The sequence below is a fragment of the Clupea harengus genome, chromosome 6, assembly GCF_900700415.2.
Source record: "Clupea harengus chromosome 6, Ch_v2.0.2, whole genome shotgun sequence".
NCBI classification, from domain to species: Eukaryota; Metazoa; Chordata; class Actinopteri; order Clupeiformes; family Clupeidae; genus Clupea; species Clupea harengus.
This window is the reverse complement of record NC_045157.1, coordinates 12646129-12670301: the sequence shown is the minus strand read 5'-3', so window position 1 is coordinate 12670301 and position 24173 is coordinate 12646129. Positions and strand designations below refer to the sequence as shown.

The 24173-nt window shown below is 47.1% G+C and overlaps 1 protein-coding gene across 2 annotated transcripts in view; it reads left to right on the top strand.

Annotated features, from left to right (window-relative positions):
- Positions 1 to 24173, top strand: part of furina (furin (paired basic amino acid cleaving enzyme) a) — a 115187-nt gene that overhangs the window by 6446 nt on the left and 84568 nt on the right. For both annotated transcript variants that reach the window (XM_012836554.3, XM_031569032.2), the window contains exon 2: positions 1810 to 2243. In XM_012836554.3, coding sequence (XP_012692008.2) covers positions 2067 to 2243 — 177 coding nt within the window. In that variant the 5' untranslated portion in view covers positions 1810 to 2066. The remainder of the gene's footprint in view (positions 1 to 1809; positions 2244 to 24173) is intronic.

Below are 24173 nucleotides of genomic sequence, written 5' to 3'. Positions count from 1 at the left end.
GCCTATATATGTGTGATGAACATGTAGCCTATAGGTAGGTACATTTCATCATGGCAGGTTATAAGATTATATTACACACGTTTTCTGGGTGTGATGGCAGTGTTTAAATTGAGTAGGCACTCCCATCTCTGTCAATCGCCATAAATATAATTGACGTGGTGAAATTACATAACTTCACCTCCCCATATAAAATGAAACCCGTTCAGATAGGGCTTAAGAAAAGCTTTGCAACAGTTGTTTTTTTTATTTTTTTATTAAAAGTTAAATTGCAGGTAATATGCGAGTATCTTAGTCTTTGTACTGTGGTTGAGTGTGTGTGTGTGTGGGGGATGTTAAGTATTCTGGTGCCATTACTCCGACTTAACTCTGGAACCCTTTTCAGAATTCTACAGGTGGACTTTTAGACTGTCTAGTAGTCACGACCAGATGTCTAGTAGTCACGAGCAGATGTATTATGACTTTTCAATACGTAACACATGAGTAATAGACCGACAGCCCGATAGACAGACAGAAACGGAGTGGGAAAAAAGACTTGACTTTAAAGACCTTTATTTAAAAAACATCAAATGCCACTAAAAACAAATCTCCAGCTAACTACAAGCATACCAAAGTCATTAACAGGGTCTATTTCACCCCCCCACACCACAATCTTCCCTCCACTAAAGCCCTAAACATAGCTAACAAGTCCATTTCTTCATTTTCCCCCCTTTTGAGAGTTTAGGATGGCCAACTTGGCATGTCCCACAAAAAAGTTAGCCAACACAAATCGCTCCCATCCAGCCTGTCTGCACCCACAACCAAATACAAACAACGTATTGGAGAACAGGAACCCCAACCTCATCAATGTCCTCCACAGTACTAAAAAAAAAAGTGGAGCCAGCCTCGCACTCACAATCTCAAAATAGGTGAAAAACATGATCAGGAAGACTACGTAAAGGACGACTGGGTGAAACCATGTCAATAAATCTGGCCACAGATCTATACGTGACTGTCCATAAAGCCAATGAAGCCTCCTCCACTGAAGATCACCTGATCTGTCAGGCAGTGGGGACTTCTAAGACAGTGTTTAGGATGGAAGCACCCCGTTGGGTACCGAGAGAGGGATACAATACAGACAGACAGGCAGAAAGATAGAGACTGATATTCTATATTTGAGGACATCTAGTAAGGGTGCTGGGTCGTTTTGCTATTTCTTGGAAATAAATATATAAACTGACATCATGGGTTTCTTGTTAGTGTTTCGCCTCAGGGGAGCATAAACTGTCCGTCCATTTTAGAAGTCTGTCACTGTCTCTCCTCTTTTTTGCTTTTTATAGGCTACCTTGACATGTTGAAATCCAGTTCTCAGTTTAGTTTAAAGGGCATATGCCCATTTATGGTAATCTTGGTTGAAAAGGCGGTGTGTAAATAGATGTCTCGTCGTAGCCTATTTTTTCTTAGAATGAAGCAATGACACTCGACATAACTTCAATACATATTGGATATACCCATTGACAATAAGTAAATTATTCATGAAATAAAAATGAAAATGAATTTCGCTGCCATTTCAGCAGCACGCAGAGCCATTTCTAAACAAATTTTGTTGCATCATGTTGATCAAGGTTCAGAAAATCGATTTGTCTATGACCCAGGGAATTGGCGTCCTGAGCTCAGTTTTTCTGGTCTCGGCAGTAATTCAATCCCTTTTATTACGTGGACAGTATTTCGTAGCCTGAATTGTCAAAGCAGGGTGTCCATTTACTTGACTACTGTGTCATGTTTATTTATTTTTTGTCCTGGAAGCTCATTACTCTTCCTCTTCTTTCCCAGGTAATCCCTTTGCTGTGTTGATCCTGAAGCTCCATCCATCCATCCATCCATCCATCCATCCATCCATCCCTCCATCTCTCTCTCTCTCTCCCCCCTGGCCTGCTGACGTCCTGCCGTGAGTGTACCAAGGCTTGCGCAGGCCCACCACGAAGGCGTCTGTGATCCGGGACTTGGTCACTTTACGTCGGGCGAGGAAGTCAGCTGCCAAAGCGCTCACCCCCCCCGCCCGCCCCCCCCTCCACCACTCAGGCCCTCTAATGGATCTCCAGCCTGCTCGCTTGCTGCTGGGGACTGTGTTGCTCGTCCTGACCGTGTCGGTGAGCCCAGGCAGGGCTGAGAAGATCTACACCAACACCTGGGCTGTCCACATCGCCGGTGGGGAGCAAGAGGCCAACCACATTGCCGAAAAGCACGGCTTCGTCAACCTTGGACATGTGAGTACAGAGTTAAAGTGTGTGTGGTGTGTGTGTAAACGTATGTGTTTGTGATGTACCATGTGTTGCCTTGTAGCCTAGGTTTTGTAAGTGTGCTGGTGTCCTTGGACATGGAGTATAGAGTAAGGCTATGTGTGTGTGTTTGTGTTGTAAACAATATGCGTGTGATCATATTGTATTATAAACATGAAGTGTGTCAAAGTAAGTTTTCCTTAAAATTGTGTCTGTCTCTGAGGGACTGTGTGTCAGTATGCTGACGTGTGTGTTGGTGTCCGGTGAGTGGTTTCTCAAGAATGTGTGTGTGGTGTGTGGTCTCTTGGTCAATGTTTTCAGGCATTACTGTTTAAGGATTGGATCGTGTGTGTGTGTGTGTGTGTGTGTGTGTGTGTGTGTGTGTGTGTGTGTGTGTGTGTGTGTGTGTGTGTGTGTGTGTGTGTGTGTGTGTGTGTGTGTGTGTGTGTGTGTGTGTGTGTGTGTGTGTGTGTGTGTGTGTGTGTGTGTGTGTGTGATAAAGGTAATGTGAGATGAAATGAAGAGCTGTGAGAGAGTGGCCTGGTTGCGCATCTGTTTGAAGTGGATGTTTACATGGCAGGTCAATTTACAAGGAACTTGTGAGTCTTTAGACGATAAAAGGGTGTGGACATGTTTGCTCGATCTCAGACACCAAGCTGACGTAATGAAGGTCAACGCGGTGTAGGAAATCGACGTAACTGCCAAGGAATCTAGGGTCACTTTAGAGTCCTTTTCTGTGTGTACCTCTCAAGGAATCTAGAGACACTTTTGAGTCCATTTCTGTGTGAACCTCTCAAGTGTTAGTTCCCCATTTCCCTTTCAAATTTCCTCTTTGGTTAATAATTGTAGATGAAGACCTAATTTTCCATTTGCTCGTGTCATTGGTGACTTCCTCTGGCATTGTTATGTGCTTTGAGAACCTAGCGAATGTCCTCTTGACAGAGGGACTGAAGGGGTTAGGACCAAGCATGAGGTGTTGCAGGGTTCAACATTCCCTGCGGGGCCAACTCTGCAGGTTCTTGTTATGCGCACCCCCTAACAGTTGGCGATGGAGGAAGTATCGGCACTCTTGAGTCATCTCTTAGAGGAAATGTGTTGCCCCTCCAAGTCAACTAGATTCCAACTAGATTTCCTATTTTTAATCAGATACATGCTCTCACGAGTTCTTGAGAATTTTCCTCATGCCATCTTTGATGCCCCCACCGCAAACCGCCAGGAGTTGCAATAGCACTCAAAAAACCTCTGTCCAGTCCACATACTCCGTCAAGCTGTTTAGTATTAGTGACGGGCCGAGTCTGAGCCATTACCATGTGAAGGCCTGTGAAGTTCTCCAGGCCGCTGCGGCCTCCCCGACAGAACCCTTATCTCTTCTCTGTGCTTCCTGTGGTCTGTCCATTCTCATTACCCCTGAGGAGATGGCGAAAAGACTGGAAGCTGTCCCTGAAGGTTCTGCTTCACTGTATCCCATTGATCAGTGGGACTGTTTTGGACTTGGAGAGAGAACTGTGAGCGAACTCTGAGAGAACTCTGTTCTCTCTCTCACAGCAGCTCCTGGTTGGGAGTGTAGGTCGTTCACATGAGGTGGTTCTTAACTGCGTCTTTGATGAAAGCGGTCCCGACGGCAGAGACGAATGGAGAGAGAGGGTGATGGGGCGCTGTGGGTGTTTTTTCCTCCTGTCTCAGCAGGGGCAGTAATAGGAGACACGTACTGTTACCCTCTGAATGACGCCTGTCATGCCCTCGGTGCTAAGCTCAGGTGTTGAAATTCTCGCGGCAGCACAATCATGTGGAATGGCACCACCCCCTCACTCTTCCCTACGCTGCTTCCTGTTCTTCCTGCTCTTTTGTCTGTCAGATTTTAAATGTGCTTTGTCCTCTCTGGTCCAGGGCTGTATCTAAAGGCATCCTATTGTTGTATTGTATTGCACATTAGTGTAAGATAGGGTGCGTTTTAGGTGTAGCCTAATCTTTAGTCAAAAATACCTTATCACTATGCCTCGTGTTTAGTGTGCAATGCTCTCCATTTCCATTTTGCTTTTTGCTTTACTGAGCAAGGCACTGAATATTTAGTGTCACTGAGAGTGAAACAGAACAGACACCGTTACCTTTCAACCTTCCCAAAACAGCTGTCCCCGTGGTATACAAACCTCTCCTGAACAATACCCTTTGGACTGTGTGTGTGTGTGTGTGTGCGCAGGCATTTGTGTGTGTGTGTGTGTGCGCAGGCATTTTTGTGTGTGTGTGCGAATTTGTTTTGTGTGTGTGTGTGTCTGTTTGTTGAATCAGATGATGCAGCACACAATCCTCTGACCCAGGTACATACAGTGCTTTCCTGCACAAAAGGACTTTGAGCCCTGGATTTGGTAGATGTACTGTCAGGAAAAAGACAAACAAGGATCTCATATCTTCTGATGTGACGAACGGCGTTGAAGATTTAGTGAACCCTTTGAATTATTGAGCTTTCTCCGTTTGCATATAGTTAGCACAGTGGGTGGGTGTTGAAATGAATTAAACATATCCTGTTTGCCGTTCTAGTCTCTGGTTGCATCAGAGGGCCCCTCCAACTGCTGGCATGAGAGGAATGAGCTTGTTTACAGTGTGATCATTTCCGCAACTCAACTCGCTCCATCTTTCATGGCTTCCTGCGTCATGGTTACATGCGCACACAGTACACAAGCGTTGCGCAAAAAACCTCTTAAGTGATGAGAGTGATCCCTGTCTTTCTTTTTTTCTTCAAAAACCTCAAGCCTCTCTGGATCCTCGCGCCCCAAAATGAATAAACAGAGCTCCAGATACCCCTTCGCTCCATTTCTCCTCCAAATGTGTTGCAAACGGAAAACAATTTCCCCCTCCCAAAAAATAACTCAGTTTGGAATTTGGTTTGTGGAAGGCTGTGGTTGTGAATTCTATATACAAGTCAAGACTCTGTAATGGCCTGCCGACCTGCTATGGGCCCGTGTGATGAATGAAGCCCTCTGCCTAACGTGGTTTGATTGGAGGGCTGGCTCCGGTGGGGTGGTAATGGATGGAAATGATAGCCTAAGGGAGAGACACTGAAGTAGGAGGGAGACTCGTAACTCTCCAGCACCTCCAAGCTCTCCCGACAGGCGAGAGGGGAAGCTCCGTCCTCCCTAGACGCCTCAACAGGGAGACGTTTTGGAAGCTGGCCACCAAGGAGGAGGAGGGGGGGGGGGGGGGGGGGGGGGGTTGTTCTGCAGAAGATCTGTGATGGCCCTATGGCTACAAACGTCCTTCAGAGGACTCTTTGCTAAATTGCCAGGGCTATTTCAGTGAAACGAGGTTCTCAATCTGCAGGAGTTAGAGGTCCTGTCAGGTTGAGACTTTTTCTTTTTTCCCCTGTTTCCTCTGTATGTTAGGCCTTTTAACGTGTTGTTCTGGTTCCATCTCTTGGTCTGTCCAAGTCTCCTAGTTAATTAAAGGGTGGAGTTCTCGTGTCTGGGGGGTGGTAATCTGCGTGCTGATCTCTCTCTGACAGACACAGCCCAACTTCTCTCCCAAGGACCGTCCACATCCTTCTGTCTTTCCTGCTCTGAGGGGAAATCAATTTGTAATTAGTGGCCTCTCTTGAGACGAGGCTGCTGGCTGATCAGAAGTTGTTGCTATTGTTGAGGGGAGACAAAATTGCAATTATTCCGTGCAGTTTGCAACAGATGAAGATGTCGCCGTGGTCCACGAGCAAATGCGAGAGGCAGGGATGGAAAGCTGAAAGCTGTGACTGAGAATAGTTAACTGAAAAGGCAGCTTTCTCAGTGAGTATTCCACACTCGTCTCTGAGCCCTGTTAAGCTGGCGACAGAGGTATTAGCATGGGATTGAAGCCTGCTTGCTAAATGTCGGGTCTAAATGGTGCAAAACATATTGGGCCTTCACTCATTTGACGAGCCAATTTTGGTTTAGCTGCAATGGCCCGATCACTTATTTTCCACCTCTAATGTGATTGAGCCTAACTGGTCTATCTTGCTGGGCCACTGCATTTCATCCATATTACTGCTGTTGGCCCTGAACCAGAGCATTCGTAAGGGCTATGTTTTTTCGGCCAGTCGAGACTGTCGGAGCTTACTTAACATCAAACCGCCTTTCGTCTCTTTCTCTTTCTTTCTCTTTTGTCGTTTTCCAAAGAAAGCTTTTTCGGTCTGGCTCAAGGGAGGCTCCCTCCGTTTTTCGTGGCTCAATTTGTTGGAAAAATCGGCTTAACTTTTCATCCACTGCCTGAAATCGGTCTACTAAGTCAAGCTTGCCCGCCTCCCCAGAGGCCCAAGGGGCACACACAAGAATACTCACTTACTCACTGGGGTTTTAGAATACTCATATACTCACTGGGCTTCTCAGCTCCTCCAACAAGGTTTTTCTGAGGTAGTATTCACCTAAATGTCATATCCAATGATATCGAAATTAAACTTGTTTAAATGAATCAGGCATTTTCACATAGTGGATGGAATTTGATGAATGTCTGTGACAGTGTTAATTTTGGCAGCTATTTTAGATTTATTCTTAGTCTTAGTCTTTAGACGAAAATGCATATTAGTTTTAGTCACTTTTAGTCATTTTTATCCTGCTTAGTTTTAGTCTAGTTTTCGTCGACGAAAACTCAGAACATTTTAGTCTAGTTTTAGTCGACGAAGTCTCATTACATTTTAGTCTAGTTTTAGTCACATTAAACTAAAAATTAAGTCCATCTTATAGTCACATTAAACTCCTTTCCATCCCTTCTCAGGCCCGGGGACCCCTTGTGTTGTGTCTACAACTGCATAATAGTCAAGCTTGCAGTACGTAAACTGTGGGTGCAATTAGTCTCTAAGATACAGATCTCCTATGCCCACAGCTGAATTCCAATGAATTCAATGTAAATAATAATTTTAAGGCAATACTTAATTAACAGTATTATCATTAAAATATAAGAGAATATCAAGTCTGGATTTTGAAGATTCAAATGATCTGATAACACAATACAATTACTATGCCTACCTGGCCTTAGTTAAATCAACCACATATCCTCCATATGAATTGCTGTGCAATCTGATAACCAACATACAGTATTTAGCTAGACGGATAGTTTGAGAGTTGAAAGTAGTGCTAATAACAATTGCATAAATAGACAAGGATATGTAAACCAATCACATATTCATTTATTTTTTCTTGATTAATGTCATGCGTGGCCTGTCCTATAGTCCATTCTGCAATGTGTTTACTAGCTAGTTATCGATAGCTAGTATAACTTAGCTATGCTACCTCACAGTTAGCCAACGTTAGCTAGCTAAAAGTTTTGGAACTCATTTGCCAAGCCAAACGGGAGGTTTCCCGTGGCGCTGCCTCGTGACACGGCAAAGTCCGGGCCGAGCGCAGCAGAGGTCGTCACGTTTCAAAAAACCCCCATTAAGGGGGAGATGGGGGGGGGGGGAGAGAGAGAGAGTGAGTGAGTGAGTGAGTGAGATGGGCCATAACGTATCGCCCTCGCTGAAGCGAGAGGTAATGAATGTGGTGATTTGAGTATGGTAATGAGGAGCGTTCAGATTAGATTTATGTCTAGACCAAGGGTGGGGTGAGGGCAGCTGGCTGCCGGGCTGGCCACCACCGGGGCCCTCAAACCAATTCTGTGTGTGTGTGTGTGTGTGTGTGTGTGTGTGTGTTTGTGTGTGTGGTGGTTAGAGGGGGGGGGGGGCACTGAAACCTATCCAGACACCTCTTATCGTTATACTACACTGGCGTGTGGGTGATTCATGTCTTCACTGGCCTCTGCCGCGATACTGGAGACTGGAGTCGGGAGTCGGGAGCCAGGAGCCAAAGTCGAGCGGAGGAGAGGATGGAGCTCCTGTGGACAAGGGCATCAGAGGGCATTGTGGGGAAAATCTGAGGAGAGAAACAGTGTGGAACGGAAACATCTGGGCGGCACAACATTAGTTCATATCTTATCAGATTGCCCTCATTGTCATGCAAGAAACACTGAGCAGGAGGTGGAGAGTAGGCTAAATGGACGTGTGTGTGTGTGTGTTTTTTGTGTTTGTTTGTTTGTTTGTTTGTTTGTGTATGATGACACAATAAACAATAAATGCTTCTGTGCATTGATCCATTTTACGTTTCAGAATAAGAAAGGGTTCATGTTGGTGTCTCTGTCTATCTCTCTCTCTTTCTCGCTCTCTTTCTGTCTCTGTCTATCTGTCTCTCTCCTTTTTCATTCCTCCTGTCTTTGTTTCCAGAGAAAAGCCCTTGTTCCATTCCTGCCGTTTAAGCATCATTAGTCCCACGATCAAAGCAGTCTTTTTTTATTTTTATTGCCACCGCCAAGCGTGGTTTTTTTTATTTCTCAGAAATGGATCTGCTGAAGAATGTCCTCCAGCTGTGCGCACTGAGCTTTTGGGCTTTGGGGCGGGGAGTTTGACTGTGTGTGTGTCTGTGATCTGCGTGCAGGTGTGGTATTGATGGTGGTAGGGGGCCTCTATGACTGCATTCTCCTCTGGAGAATTGTCTCCCACTAAGCTAAAGTGAGTGTGTTGCCCCCACCCCTCCAAACGTCTCCTCCCCACCACTGTGTCACTACTGTGAGAAACCAGGTGAATGGTTCGAGAGGAATGGAAGTGTGTTCAAAAAACTTTTCTCTGCTCTGCGTCTGGTATGAATATGAAGCTTACCGGTCTGGCGGGCTGACCTAAGTGAGGCATGTGTACGTGACTGTCAAGTGATGCAAGGGGACTTACGGAACGAAACGGGTTACCTCTGAATTGGGGCATTTGACAATCACTTGAAGCACACACAAAATTCTTGACTTGTGCAATAATGGGATCATCATGCCCTCTAGATCACTCATGCCATTTCCAGTGAATGTTTGCTTTGCCCGTTTGGCATACAAGATCTTAACAAGAGTGACGAGATCTTTGCTTCCAGTAAGTTAATGTAACTGGCTATCAATCTGCCTCATCACGCCATCAGATCGTATCAGTAACTCCGTTCTCCTAAAACAGGGCAACTCTCTGGGAATTACGATTTTTTTTCAGTTTGGAATTTTGAGTCGTGACCTCAGTGGATCTGCCCCTCTTCTCAAACAGTTGGTGTGTGTGTTTGTGTGTTTGTGTTTGGACTGGTGCTCAACAGGCCATGCTGACCCTGGAACAGGACGTGGTGACTCCTCTGCTCCTAGCTGACTGACTGACTGACTGACTGTTTAGAACAGTCTGCTGGTTTCAAGCACACACCACATCACACCACACCACAACACAACACGCAAGTTCACAACTGCGCTCTACCATGAAGTGAAACAGTTACAGGCTAGTAAAATATGAATCTGAAATAAATCAGGAACTACATCAGTGGGCTGAGCTCTGTTTAATCGTGTTTGTTTGTGTGTGTGTGTGTGTTTGAGCTGCTGATGTACTACATTGGTATTCCAGAATTTAGACCATTTTTAGGTTCCAATTCCAATCCTTCAGCGCTGGTTCTGTGAAAACGCTGCTTGCCAGATGCTCACACCAGGAACCGTGTTAATGAGCCCTTGGTCTTTCTCTCACACGTTCAGCTCAAAGTCCACCGTTAACACACGCAGCCACCTGCAGTCGGCAGGTTCAACAGCGCCAGGGGACAAATGGCCCTCCCACTCAGTCTCTTTCTCTCTCTCCCCCCACTCAGTGTCTCTCTCTCTCTCTCTCTCTCTACTCAGTCTCTCTCTCTCTCTACTCGGTCTCTCTCTTTCTCTCTCTCTCTACTCAGTCTCTCTCTCTCTCTACTCAGTATCTCTCTCTCTCTCACCCCACTCTCTCTCTCTGGTGCTTGCTTGCATGCATGCATGCATGCGTCATGACACACGCGTGAAAGGTCAGCAGCCTCCTCCTATGTTGCGTTAACAGAACAATGGGTTCCTCCCAGTCTGTTCCTTTTGGCTCGGGGGAGAGAGACAGGCGTGCGAGATGGTAGAGAGAGATAGAGCGGACGAGGTATGAAAGCACGCCACCTCCTCGTTTCTCTCTCCCCACAGGCCTCGGAATTGGCCTGTTTAAAGAAGATGCCCGACTCTGATAGACCCTTCAGCTCTCATCCCAGCGTTTCGAGGGAGTGGATATTGAAAAAGCCAACAAATGGCAGAGCGTGGCATTATCACGCGTGTGTTATGGAACGGTTAGTGGAGTCAGCCACATCAATGAGATTTGAATATCTTGAAAAGTGTGGATCCATTTTCCCCAGAAGCACTTCTCTTCTCTCATCCTCCAGGAGGACGCATCAGGCCCTTTTTTTAAACGCACGGCCCGCTCCATTCTGGATTCGGGGGCCGGTTGTGCATAGCCTGGTTCTGGTGGGAAAGCTGCATAGCGAGCTCCAGGAATCTGTGACTAAAGACTAGCAGTGACTAAACCCAGATCAGCCAGATTCCCACCCAGGGAAGGTCTGCTGGTCTGCTGGTGACTAGAGAGCTTGGGGCAGCACTGGGAACCAGAGGGCTGGGTGAAGGAGGTTGATGGAATCTAATGAGCACGCCAAACTTGAAGAACGGACCGGGTGTCGGGGGTGGAGGTGGAGGTGGGGGTGGTGGATGAGGAGGAGGAGGATTGGGTGGTGGAGGGTTAGGGTTCTCACAGCATTGACTTCCCCTCACAGGAAACCAAGCAGTGACGGTGCTGATTGTATCTGGTGTGGTTGTGCAATGCTCTCTCTCTCTCTCTCTCTTGCTCTCTCTCTCTTGCTCTCTCTCTCTTGCTCGCTCGCTCTCTCTCTCTCTCTCTCTCTCTCTCTCTCTCTCTCTCTCTCGTTGGAGAGAAGTACCATCTTCTGTATCGGTGTACCTTTTTTGATCAAACAAGCGCACACACACACACAGGCACGCACACCTGCTCTTGTGTTCTGGTGTAGCGTAACCAGTAGGACACATATGCACGCTGTCACAGCTTCAAACACTAGCATGCTGCTCAGGCACACTAGTGCTAGATACATTTCTCTCATGACACACACACACACACACACACACACACACAAACACACGTAGGCAGCCCCTCCCTCTGTTTGCCTGCTCACAGATGATAAATGACTGTTTTGACGGATTCCCATGACTCCATAAGAACAGTCGGGAATCTACAAACGTTTAGGAACAAGGCTGTGTCCATGGGAAAACTCCCTCCCTCTCTCTGCCCTCCCGTCCCCGCCTCCCCTCCCCCCGCTGCCCTCTCTCTCTCTCTCTCTCTCGCTCTCTCTCCTTTCTTTCGCGCTCCCTGCCTTTCTATCTCCCTCTCCCTCCATGTTTCTGTCCTCTGCAGTGGATCGTTCTGGGTGGGTGTTCTCTCTCTCTCAGCCTTCAGCAGCAGGTCTAGTGTGGAGCAGGAACAAACGTCAGCCTCGGAGAACTGAATGCATTTAGCAGCCATAACTGCCCACAACCCTCTGCCCTTTAACCAAGCTCCACTTCAATGTTACCATGAGAGTATCTACAAGAGACATATATTTTTTCTGTGTGTGTGTGCCTGAGAAAGAGAGAGCAAGAGAGAGGGAGAGTGACGGCTGGAAATGCCGAATGAAAAATTAGCATATTATAATTTGGCAATCCAGTGTTTGTAAAGGGGATACAACAAAACAAGACAGAAAAGTGTATGACAAAGGCAATGCAAGGTTTTTGGATAACTTTGTGAGTGTGTGTGTGTGTGTGTGTGTGCACACGGCAGGGAATGCAGTGTGTCTGTCCTCGGCCCTATTAGCCGAGCTTGATTTTGAAGAATGAAAGCGCTGAGAAGCATAAATATTGCACCACCGCTTACAGTGTTTTGTAAGGAGACACACTTGTGCAAGAGATGTAATCAATTTTTGATGGCGGCTGGTGTGGATGGGGGGGGGGGACTCTGCTCTGGTCTGGAGAAAGTAACAAAGACCAAGAAAGAGGGGACGAGTGAGAGGGAATGAGGGAGAGGGAATGAGAGTTAAAGACAGAGGAAAAAAAACAGTGTGAACACAAAGAAACCGAAAAGCGAGAGGGAGAAAGAATCGTGCTTTGCAGATTGACTTCGCTTGTTGATGGCATTATTGTGGTTGTGTGTGTATACCACAAAATGTGGGTACATTTACTGTCTTGTTTGTGTGTGTGTGTGTGTGTGTGTGTGTGTGTGTGTGTGTGTGTGTGTGTGTGTGTGTGTGTGTGTGTGTGTCCTCCTCTTCTCAGCCAGCTCTGATGTTTCATACATGCGGTGTGTTGGCCTTCTCCTGGGCTTGCTTCTGAGTATGGATCTTCCTTCATCTGTGTCTCCTTCCAGCAGCCGCTCAGCTCAATACCCTGCACCAGTTTCTTCCTCTCTGTCCTTTGTCTCTCTCCTCCTGCCTTGGTGTCTTCTCGTACCCTTTCTCTCTTTCCCTCCTCTCTCTCCTCCCTCCTTCCCTCAGGTTGTGTCATTGTTCTCAGGTTGTATGTATGTGTAGCTACTTAATGAACAGTAGTGATTGACAGCTCTATTATTCTCCTGTGCTAGCGGGCATGGCTGGAGGAGAGAGAGGAGAGGAGAGCGCGTCCTCCCGAAAACAAACCCAACACGCAAGGACAGGGTGTAGTCGTGTAGCTCCTGACAGTGATCCATTTGTTTACGCAGACTAACTTGTCATCTTTCTCCTCTGGGTTCAAATGGTTTTTTTTTCTTTTTCTTTTTTTTTCTTTTGAAGGTTTAGGAGAATGAACGCTGGGAACGTTTTTTTTTTGTTTCTAAACGTGTTTTGGAGGGCGCAGCTCCGTGCCCCAAGCGGTATTTCGCTGGGTAAAAAGTCTCCCATTCACGTCTCCTCTAGAATAAAAAAGCCTCGCGCCGTGCATCGTACGTTTCTGTTTCTGTCAACTTCCAGAAGTTTCCACTGGGCTCCACTCGTCACTGTGACATTCACTGTCCTTTCCATTCCCCAAACGGCTGCGGCCGACCGCATGCTGGCCCGCTGGCTGCTGTGCTTAGGAAGCGCAGCCATAAATAATACACAGATGTTTGGTTTGTGTCTGTGCTGCTCTGCTCTGCTGTGTTATAATGCCATTCTGTGAGGTGAGAGGTTTTTCCGAGTGAGATGCCGTATTTTCGTAAGAAACATGCTCATTATGGCAAAGAAGTTGTGGGATTGTTGGTTGTTGAGGGGGAGTGTGCTCAATGTTTATTTTTTATTCTGTTAATAACAGTTTTACACACGCATGTGCATGCACACGCACACACCAACACACACACACACACACACACACACACACACACCTAGTAATCACAGTAAACGCATGTGATCATCTAATCATCTGCAGCTGTTGACACCAACTGTGCTAGCCTCATTTAACAGGCTTTTCACATTTCACAACAAATATATTATATAAACAATAAATATATAAACAAATTATTACTATTTAATGGAGTGTCTTTACAAGAAGGCTTTAGATGGCCATGTTTGAAAAGATTCCAGGCCATTTAGGAGCCAAAACCCCCAGACCTTTGCTCGGGTCTGTTCTAAATCTCTGCGGTCCTCGGGCCATCACAGACTCCCACCATCCCTCACAGAAACTCTGTTGTGCGTGGGGAACCAGCACTACATCAGACTGTGTCAATAGGAAGGATGCTTGCGAGGGACTACGAAGACGTGTCATTTTGGACGAACAGAGGGTTGGGAGGAGCTGCAACGATGTGTTTTTGGACGAATGGGTGGATGGATGGAGGGAGGAGGAAGAGGAGCTACAGGGTGACTTTAGTGTCTGGAAGCTGCACCACCAAACCCACACCTCCTCGTACCAAAAGCACTCCTCTCCCCCTCCCTAAAGCACTCCACTCCTCTCTCCCACCTCCCTAAAGCACTCCACTCCTCTCCCACCTCCTTAAAGCACACCACTCCTCTCCCCCCTCCCTAAAGCACTTCACTCCTCTCCCCCCGCAAGCAAAAGGGCCCAAGTGCCAGTGGGGCCCCCAGGCCGGAAGCCAGTGATCAGGCCGGGCCCCTGCAGCTCGACCCCAAACCTACAACGGTGGTGAATGCCACCCAAATGGCTTAGGGGGCCCGAGGGCCACAGGCCAGCACAAACACCAGCCTCTAATGGCCCCGACTCGCCCTCACTGCGGGGCAATTAGTCCAGCGCTACACAAAGCAAACACAAACTCTCTTCCCCTCTTTCTGTTAGCTAATCTCTCTCTTTCTCTCTCTCTCTGTACTCTCTGTTCCTCTTTCTTTGGCCCCTCTACATCTGATCCCCACTCTCTTAATCAATTATTCTATCTCTGTTTCTCACTCTTTTTTTCTCGCTGTGTACTCTGTGCCCCTCTTTCTTTGGCCCCTCTCCTTCTGATCTGCACTCTCTTGTTCTTTTTATCTCTTGCTCTTTCTCTCTCTCCCCTGTTTGAGCAGTTTTGGGAGAAGGGAGGGGAATGGTGGCTTTTGAGAAAAACTGCTAACTGAAGCCAGATGTAGCCGTGCATAAGGGGTTAAGGGACTCCATCCCCTCCTAACACACACACACACACACACACTTCACCCCCACTTCTGTTCTTCTCTTTTCCTTGTAAAGAGAGCAGTCTGACATACTTTTAATGAAGTGCAGAGAAATGGGCTGCATGGTTTTGTGTGTGTGTGTGTGTGTGTGTGTGTGTGTGTGTGTGTGTGTGTGTGTGTGTGTGTGTGTGTGTGTGTGTGTGTGTGTGTGTGTGTGTGTGTGTGTGTGTGTGTGCGCGCTCACGCGTATTTCCACGCCTGTGATCCGCCGGGCTCATTTGTCCATAACGGGTGTGTGCGTTCTCCCTCCGTCTTTTGCATTTAAAGGGACAAAACGCTTGTTAAAGGCAAGCCCATTCCTGGGTCTAATGAGGAGACTGGATGAAGCCCATGCACCTGTCAGCACGTCGCCCTCCGCAGGCCTGTAAGTCCGCAGACGCAGCCGAGGAGAGGGGAACGGGAGGGGGGAGGAGAGGGGCTTCTTTTCCACCCTCCTTTCGAGAGCAGCCCAAAGAATCAGCATGTTTAAATCCTTACATTTTACTGGGTGGCTGTTAAATGTGTGTATAGAAAGGGGATATGAGCAAGGCAGGTCGTGCGTGCGTGCCTGCTTGTGTGCAGTAGTGAGTGGATATAGGCTTTGTGGATGAGGGTAAGGTGTACCTGTGAGTGTGTGTCGGCTGTAGTAAGGAGATGCAGGTTATGTAAGAGGGTAGAGGTGTGTGTGTCCATGTCAGTGTGTGTTTGTCTGTGTGTGTGTGATGAAGTGAACACTGGGTGGGTGGGGACTTCTTTTGTCTGCTTCAGTAGGAGGCTGAGGCTCCCGATCAGGAGAGAGGAGAGCTGGCAGCCGCTGAGGCTCCAGATCAGGAGAAAGGAGAGCTGGCAGTAGGAGGCTGAGAGAGAGATCAGGAGACGGGAGAGCTGCAGCCTCTCAGCAGAAATAAATGGCTTCTCCTTCAGCAGTAGCCGTGGGTCTGGTGTCAAAACTCCGCTCCTCTCCCCAGGAGCACAGCCCCTCCCTCAGCAGGAGCACAGCCACTCCCCTCCCCTCAGCAGGAGCACAGCCACTCCCCTCCCCTCAGCAGGAGCACAGCCACTCCCCTCAGCAGGAGAACGGCCACTCCCCTCCCCTCAGCAAGAGCCTGGCCACTCCCCTCAGCAGGAGCACAGCCACTCCCCTCAGCAGGAGAACGGCCACTCCACTCCCCTCAGCAGGAGCACAGCCACTCCCCTCAGCAGGAGCACAGCCCCTCCCCTCCCCTCAGCAGGAGAACGGCCTTGCTGTCTCTGTCTCACCTGTCTGTCAGTCTGTCTGTCCATATCTTTATCTCTCTGTCGGTTAGTCTGTCTGTCTCCCTATCTATCTGTCGGTTAGTCTGTCTGTCTATCTGTCTATCTGTTGGTCTATTTGTCTGCCTCTCCATCTGTCTCTGTGTCAGTTTTTTCTATCTCTGTCTGTCTATATGTCTTTCTCTATCTGTCTGTCTGTCTGTCTGTCTGTCTGTCTGTCTGTCTGTCTGTCTTATGGTCTGCTGTGTTCTCCCTGGTTTCTTTCGTCCTCATTCTCTCTTCTAGGCTTCTAAGTCCTGCTTTCTGTCTCCATCTCAAAATGAGTCCCTCTTATTCTGTCTCCACCTCTCAAAACTTGGCCAAACTTTGGTAACATTTGGTAACACTTGAACTTCCTCCTCTGTGAGCTGAAGTGAAGCCCTTGTTTGTGTATTTTCTTGGTTTAAGAGGTCATGACCTTGCCCGTAAGCCTTCCCCTGTGAGAAGCGGGTACAAGAATCTAGAGGCTTCATTGCTGCACAGCAGAACACCAGACCAGTGGAGTTTATGTGAGGGATTTGTTGTTTTTCTAAAACTAACTTTGCAGATGTTCAGTGATATTGCAGTTTATAACCACAGGGTATGTTTTTATTGTTTTGTTTTCATGTAATTAATTTGATCCCTTTGTATTGCATTTATGTGAGCATATCTTTTGCGTTTTTCACCAAGTGTTGTGCAAGCTAGTTCTTCACAGTAATGCCCCAATGCCTGTACTAAATGTGACAGCTGAGGACCCCTTGACCTCATGCCTTCTTCAAATGTCCATTACCCCATCAGCATGCAGGTTATGAGTCTTTCACCGTAACCATCTTAACATCCTCAGTCCAACACCCAGCTGCTAATGGCAGCGTTAGCAGCCGTGAGTAAACCGTAGTAGGCCTGTGTCAGGCTGTCTGGGTGTCAACCCGTCATCCAGCTTAATGAAGTAGCCTCAGCGTGTTTGTGTGAACAATGTTGCTGAATGTGTACAGTCTTGCGAGACACTGGTTTGGCAGGCAAGTGCTTGTTGTAAATAATGGTTAAGCATTGGCGGCTGTGTGTTCCGAGTGTTGGTTGTTTAAGAATCCGTGCAATTCAATACAAGTCAAAGATGGGTGGGACAGGCCACAGGAGTGAGTCAGCTGTTTGTTTTGAAGTGTCTGCAAAGGAGCCACAGACTCACTGCCCACACAGTGTTGTAATTACATGCTCAGTGTGTGTGTGTGTATGTGTGTGTGTGTGTGAGAGAGTGGGGTGTCTATGTCTCTGCTGGCATGTCAACACACTCACGGTGCCTTCCGCTCCACTATCTCTAGGTGAACACTTCCCATGACTCTACATCGGTTTAGTTCACACGCCGCCCTACAGCTTTGTGTGTGTGTGTGCACTCATATATTATTTGTGAGTGTCTGATACTATGTATGAGTGTCTCAGAATCTGCACCTGGAGTCTTAAGAGCAGACGAATACATATGACCCATTAGCTGCACTCTCAGAGAGGAAGAACACAGAACTCCCAGCAGGCCATGCAGCACGAGGCCCCTAGGGATATGGGAGGCTGGTTTCTGAGGGAAGGATGAATTGTGTCTCTCTCTCTGTCTGAGTGTCTGTCTGTCTGTCTGTATGAATGACGCTGGACTTCAGTGGCCATAGTAAGTGACTTGGTGGGCGAAGCCACTGCACTCGTCCCTCTTGTCACCATAGCTGTCTTAAGCTCTTGTCCCCATCAGAAATAGGCTCTGTTAGTTTGGCATTGAAGCTTATTTTAAAAGACGTTTTAACTTTTTTTTCTTTTTTCATGTTTTATGAATGCGTCAGCTTTGGTTTTGCTGGAGGTATGAGTTATTGAGGTTTCCTATAAATACTTGAGCAAGGCTGTCCTGTCTGTGTGCAGACTATGGCTTTTGATTTTCTGATTCAGCAGATTGAAATGTGTCCGCACATACATAGTCTGTAGTGCTCCGTCTGGAGTTGCTCTAGAATGGTAGATAAGAGTGGGGGGGGGGGGGGGGGGGCATTTTCTCTTTATTGTTTCTGTAAAATGTACTCATCACTTCTTGTCCTGGGCACAGCAGGCTACAACACATGTTTAGCAACAGGAAGAAAGAGGGGTAATGAGTACACTTTTACCTTTTCTACCCCCTAACACCCCCCCACGCACACATGCGCACACACACACACACACACACACACACACACACACACACACACACACCAGGTGAAGAGAGATTCCCAGTGGAAGGCCCTCTTCAGCTCAGCATGCCCCTACACGAAGCTGAGGAGGGAGAGAGAGAGAGGGAGTGGGGGGTGTTGGAGGGGGGGTACTGAGACTAACCACACGGTGTCTGTGGAGAGGGAGGGGATGGCGCCTGCTGCTGTACAGAGAGCTGAGCTGGTGGCCGCGGCCGCCTGACGCTTCAGACTGTGCTTACGGCATTCAGGAGCAGACAGACAGAGAGGAAGCTAGAGAATGGGGAGAGAGAGAAGAAAGAAAAAGAGAGAGGAAGGAGAGAGAGACGAGGGGTAGGGGATAGAGGAGCATAATGACTGTTGAAGGGAAGCTTATCTGTTACATAGTTATCACATAGAAATAGACAGACAGTCACTCACAGAGATGTTTGTATAGGGCCAATGATTTTCCGCGATAACGGAAAACGGACGGAATTCGCGGAATGAACACTTTGAAACGGAATTGCACCTTTGAAACGGAAACATCATTTTGTTCATACAAATCGCCCAAATTCCCCTGTATTTTGGGCTGCAAGGCTATATTTCTTTCAAATAAACACAACAACGATTGCAACGATGAACAAACATTAATTAAAGAACAAAACCACTGAGAAAAGGTCACGTCTGCGCTGAACTCTGCTCCGGCCACGCCCCCCTTTTCAACGGTTGACCCACAGATTTCCGCTAAAGCCACATTCAGTCACATTCACGCGCTCGTCTTCCCAATCGCATTTAAAACAAAAAATGTTTAGTCTTCTGTTCTGTTGATGGCTGGCAAACAACAATCTAAGAAGGGCACATATTATTCACTCATTTTAAGCCATCAATCTACCTCAGGGTGAACAAAATGAGCTGAAACGGAAAAAAAACGGAATTCACCAAATGTGAAACGGAAAATGCATTTTTTTGAAACGGAAAATCATTGGCCCTATTTGTACTCACTCAAACTAACTCAAGATCTCTCTCTCTATTTTTGTAAATCTTTCACACGAACACACACACGCACACACATGGACAAAAACACACAGTCACACTCAGTGACGGCCCTGTGCTCAGTCTTGCCCTGAAGTTGTGGGCAGCACGCACATGCCCATTATCTTATTTTGGCATCAGGTTGGTTTCAGGGCTATTTATACATGTGCAGGGATGGACGCCTGGCTGCCTAAGACACAGCCCTGATGCAACTCTGGGGTTGTCAGGGAAAAGTTACCATGTCTTAATATTGACATGTCAGTCTTCTCACGCACACACGCAGACGTACACGCACACACGTACACACACGTACACACACACACACGTACACACACGTACACACACGTACACACACGTACACACACGTACACACACACACACACATACATGGTAACATGTTGGTAACAACCCTAATAATCCATAAATACAAAGAAACCAAAACAAATAAGTTCAGAAATTAAGTTATGTGTAATAATGGGTATGTGTAACACACACACACACACACACACACACACAGACCCCACTCAAACAGCTTTACACACAGTAGTCCTGTGCCTTTATCGCAAGACAATGAATGGTCAGTAAAAGCCTTGAGTTGTACATTTTGCCGGTGAGACAGGATATTTTGTCTGAATTATTACTTGTGTGCGTGCATATTTGCGATTGGTGGCCCCATTGTCATTCCTGATTGGCTGTGCAGCCAGGCTACCAGGAGGCCGGACGGTGACCTCTGTGGCATTGTCATGGCGACTGACTGACCTCCCCGTGTCACCACAGGACGGAGTGTGGAGCAGCCTCCGAGGAGAGAATGGAATGTTCTGTAGCGGAGGGAACGTTCACACACACACACACACACACACACACACACACAGAACGATCAAGGTCAAAACACTCACCAGCCCCTTAGGCATTCATTTATATTTTCATTTGTCTTTTATTATTTTTTTATTTTTGGGAGATGCACAGTCATACCGTATTGCACACTGCTTTTGGAGGAGGCTCGTATGCAGTAAAAAAGCCCCTCGGAGGTGCACGCCGAGTGCCTGAGGAGTCATTCATCTTTCTCTGTAACAGCCAGTGCAAACTCGGGCTGGGAGACGAGAAGGGAACGCTTTCCCAAAACAGCCGATCCCATCGATCATCCAAATGTTCCGGGCAACGGCATCCCGAGATGGAGATGGGGACAGGCTCCGCCGTTAGGCCCAGCCATAACTATTGATGAATGCTCATGACGCAGGCTGCGTGCAGCTTGTCAAGGTGTTCTATTGCTGTTTTTACGGCGTTAGTGTCTGTTAACTTGGAAATGAAAGCTTTGTCCTTTCAGAAAGACAACAAGCTGCTTCGAAAATTGGCGTACATTATCGCTTTTATCTCCCGTGGAATAGGTGGGGTTTTTAAGAGATGCTTGTGTAAACTTTCTCCTTCTGTGAGGTGTTCATCCTGTTGAGCCATGGCTGTGTTCAAGCGCTGTGGTCGTGTGTCGGGTAGGATGTGGTTGTTTTTTATTTATTTATTTATTTATTTATTTATTTATTTATTTTAGCAGGAGGAAGATGCTGGTGTGACTGATGGGCCTCTCATCGTGTTCTTCACACACACAGCTTACAAACGTGACACGTGTGTGTGTGTGTTAATATTAATATGAATATGTGGGAGGCTGTGTTTTTGTGCGTAAGTGGTTTTGATTGGAACTGTCTTGCATCCTCTGGGTTTGTTTGGCTTGTTTGTTTGTTGGTTTGTTTTGGAGACGTGAGGTAAATGGGAGCGAGCAGCGGTAACAGTGTTGTTTTTCATAGTTGAATGTGGCCATGAATGCATTGTGTGTGTGTGTGTGTGTGTGTGTGTGTGTGTGTGTGTGTGTGTGTGTGTGTGTGTGTGTGTGTGTGTGTGTGTGTGTGTGTGTGTGTGTGTGTGTGTGTGGAGCCTGGCTCACCAACACTGTGCCTGCAGTCACTGATGGGTGACATGAATAACTTAGCATTTTTTTTTTTCAAGCTCTCATTCTCATTCGCTTTCTCTCCGTCTCTCTTGTTCTCCCTCGCCCCCTCGCTCTTTGCCGTCTTTCCTGCTGTCACTCGTGTTTCCCAGCTTGTTAAATTATTTTGTGAAAAGTCATTTGTTTATGCATTTGCCTCGGCTAGGTTTCAAAGTCTGTTTGTCTGTGCCAAATCAAAACAGTCCCATTTAGGACGATGCCAAGGCGTGTGTTTGCTTGCTGTTGGTGGATGATGGTTGGTGCGTGGGGGTCGGGGGAATATTCTCGTCTCCTCCTTCTGCTAATGGAAGTCCCGCTTTTCGTTTGTGGGGCCAGGAGGTCGTTCAGTGATCACTGTCATCATCGCTGTCTTTCAAAGGCAAGGTGCCAATTAGCTGGCAAGGTGTAGGGCGGTGGTTGGAGAAGAGGTAGGCTGTCTCTCCAACTGCCTGATTAAAAAGCCTTGGCCTTGGGTGGAGAGACACACAGCCATCTGATCAGGTGGGATTGCAGTGGCCTTCGCCGGCATCCTGGCAGCTCAGAGCCTATAATTTGCAATATCTCTGCCCTCCCCCCCCCACTCCCACCTCCCCATCCTACCCCCTCATCAGGTGAATCCGCCTCAGATTGGTGCAGAATGCTGAATAATTGCTTTTTCTTTTGAATTTGAATGAAAAGAAACTCTCTGTCTTGAAGAACGTTGTGCGTTGACAGGTAGCATTTCAACCCAGATGAAAGCCTGCCTCGAGAGAAAATAAAAAAAAATATACAAGCTAAAATATAAACAACCAAACCCTTACACCCTAATTAAAGAGCCCCAACCAAACCCCTACACCCTAATTAAAGAACATCGTCGCCTAACAGGCACATTTCTCCCTCTCCATACCCTCCTCCAGCACCTTAACTCTCCCCAGTAGTCCGCCCCTCTGCAGGGATGAGAGGCTGGTGCTGGTGCTGAGGCTGTGTCAGTGGAGGAGTGACTGTGTGTTCCTGCCCCTGCTGTGAGCTGGAGCCCATGAATCCAGTTTAAAGGAGGAGATCTCATAACCCCCTCAGTCAAAGGGCTAATGGGGTCTGGGCTTCCACTATTAACTCTGAGGGGATCTTTCACAGCAGCTTGGCATGTGCACTAGTGACCACACACACACACACTTCCAATAGCTAGCCCACAGGGGTATTTAGTGTGTGTGTGTGTGTGAGTTTCAGACTATGTCGGTTACCATAAGTGTCACATTCGGTGTCGTGGTGTGCATGCATGCAGGTGCTTGTGCCCGCCAGGCAGTTAGGCATGTGCAGTGCTCTCACAGACAGTCGATCTGTCTTGCTCATTTCAAGGTTGAGGCTCTTACAGAAGCACTCATCCTGAGCCAAACCTTCAGGCCAGATCTGAGGAGGCGGGTACCGTCCCCATTCACAGATTATTTCTGTAGCCTAATCTTTAATGGCACAGTTCAGGGACGCACTGAATGGTGATCTCTATCAGATGCCGGCACTCTTATTTTCAAAAATCTAGGCCTATCCAGTAAGTGTGGTTCTGGCTCCAGATATAGGCTATGCATTTGTCTCTGTGTGTGTGTGTGTGTGTGTCTGTGTGTGTGTGTCTGTGTGTGTGTGTGAGTGCGTGTATACTCACAGATTTAAAACAGAACCATGTGTTGGACCTCCAAGCCAGATGTGTCCATGGGTGAGCTCTCTGCTCGTTTGCCTGGAATGAGGGGGTGTGTGTGTGTGTGTGTGTGTGTGGGGGGTGAGGTGGGGGTGCACTGGCTGTATGGAGGCCCTCCCCATGAGGCTCCTATCTGATGCCTTGTACAGAGCTCCCTTTGCCTAGAGAACAGCAGCCGGCGCTTTGAAATGCATAGGGGTCGGAGAATGTGATACGGATCTCTGAACCTGTGGTTAGGGGAAGTGCGTTTGTGTTTCCCATGTAGAGAAAGAAATGCAGGCAGCTAGCCGTATCGTGTTTCCAGAAACGTCTTTGTGTTTTTTTCTCTCTCTCCCCTTTGTCTCTTTTTGTGCAGCTCAAACTTTAGTATCCTGGATACAGCTCTCGCCGTACCTCTTAAGAGACTTATGACACGGGAGAAGTGAGCCGTGTGACTTGAGGAATCTCCGAAGAACATCTGTGTGCTGTATTGTCTCTGCATTCTTTGGTTCTTCAAGTTTTCCACAAACACTCAACCCCCACCCACCCCCCTTCCCATCGCTCGCTATCCTACCCCTAATGGCAAGAGGCTTTGTCTCGGCCAAAAACATCAAATTGCTACTTTCCAAATATCTGTTCTCACATTACCGGACTGTATTCAGTGGCTTTTGATTGAATGGATCTGGCAAGGACTCGGTGCTAGAAAGCATTACAAAAATGTTAATGTATTTTGTAGAGGTGTGTGTGTGTGTGTGTGTGTGTGTGTGTGCGCTTAAGGAGTAGCACAGGGAGGATGATGCCAGCAGGCAGCATGATCTAGCCTAAAGTCAAGTACTTTTCTTTGCTGAAAGTTTCGTCTATTAGTTTTGTGTTTGGGGACACCTGTAGACCTCACGCTGGCCATGTGACCAAAGACTTTCTAAAAAGTTCCTCTCTGGGCATTGATTAAACCTCTAAAAATAATCTCTGTTCCTCAGATTTACACAATTAGAATTTTTTTTTTCTTCATTAAAAAAACCCTTAATGCCATTAAAATGGCCCTGATGTAACTCTACACCCTTTCCTCATTTAGTATTTGCGGTGCTATAAATATGCAAATTAGCAAATGTACGCAAGTTGACGAGATTGGTTCTTTAGGTAGGTATGAAACCCAGTTTATCTTATTCCATGTTTGAGTACAAATTGAAACACTGCAGTTCCAAGATGGAAATACTCAGCCGTGGCGTTGACAGTTTATTTCGCTCATGAAATGTCGTGTATCATATAAAAAAAACATGGACATGTTGAGATTAAAAAAACCTGATTTTCACTTGAGGGGTTTTTAATGGTTTGCATTTAAAATGCTCTTGTTTATGCTGCTCCTTTGCAGAT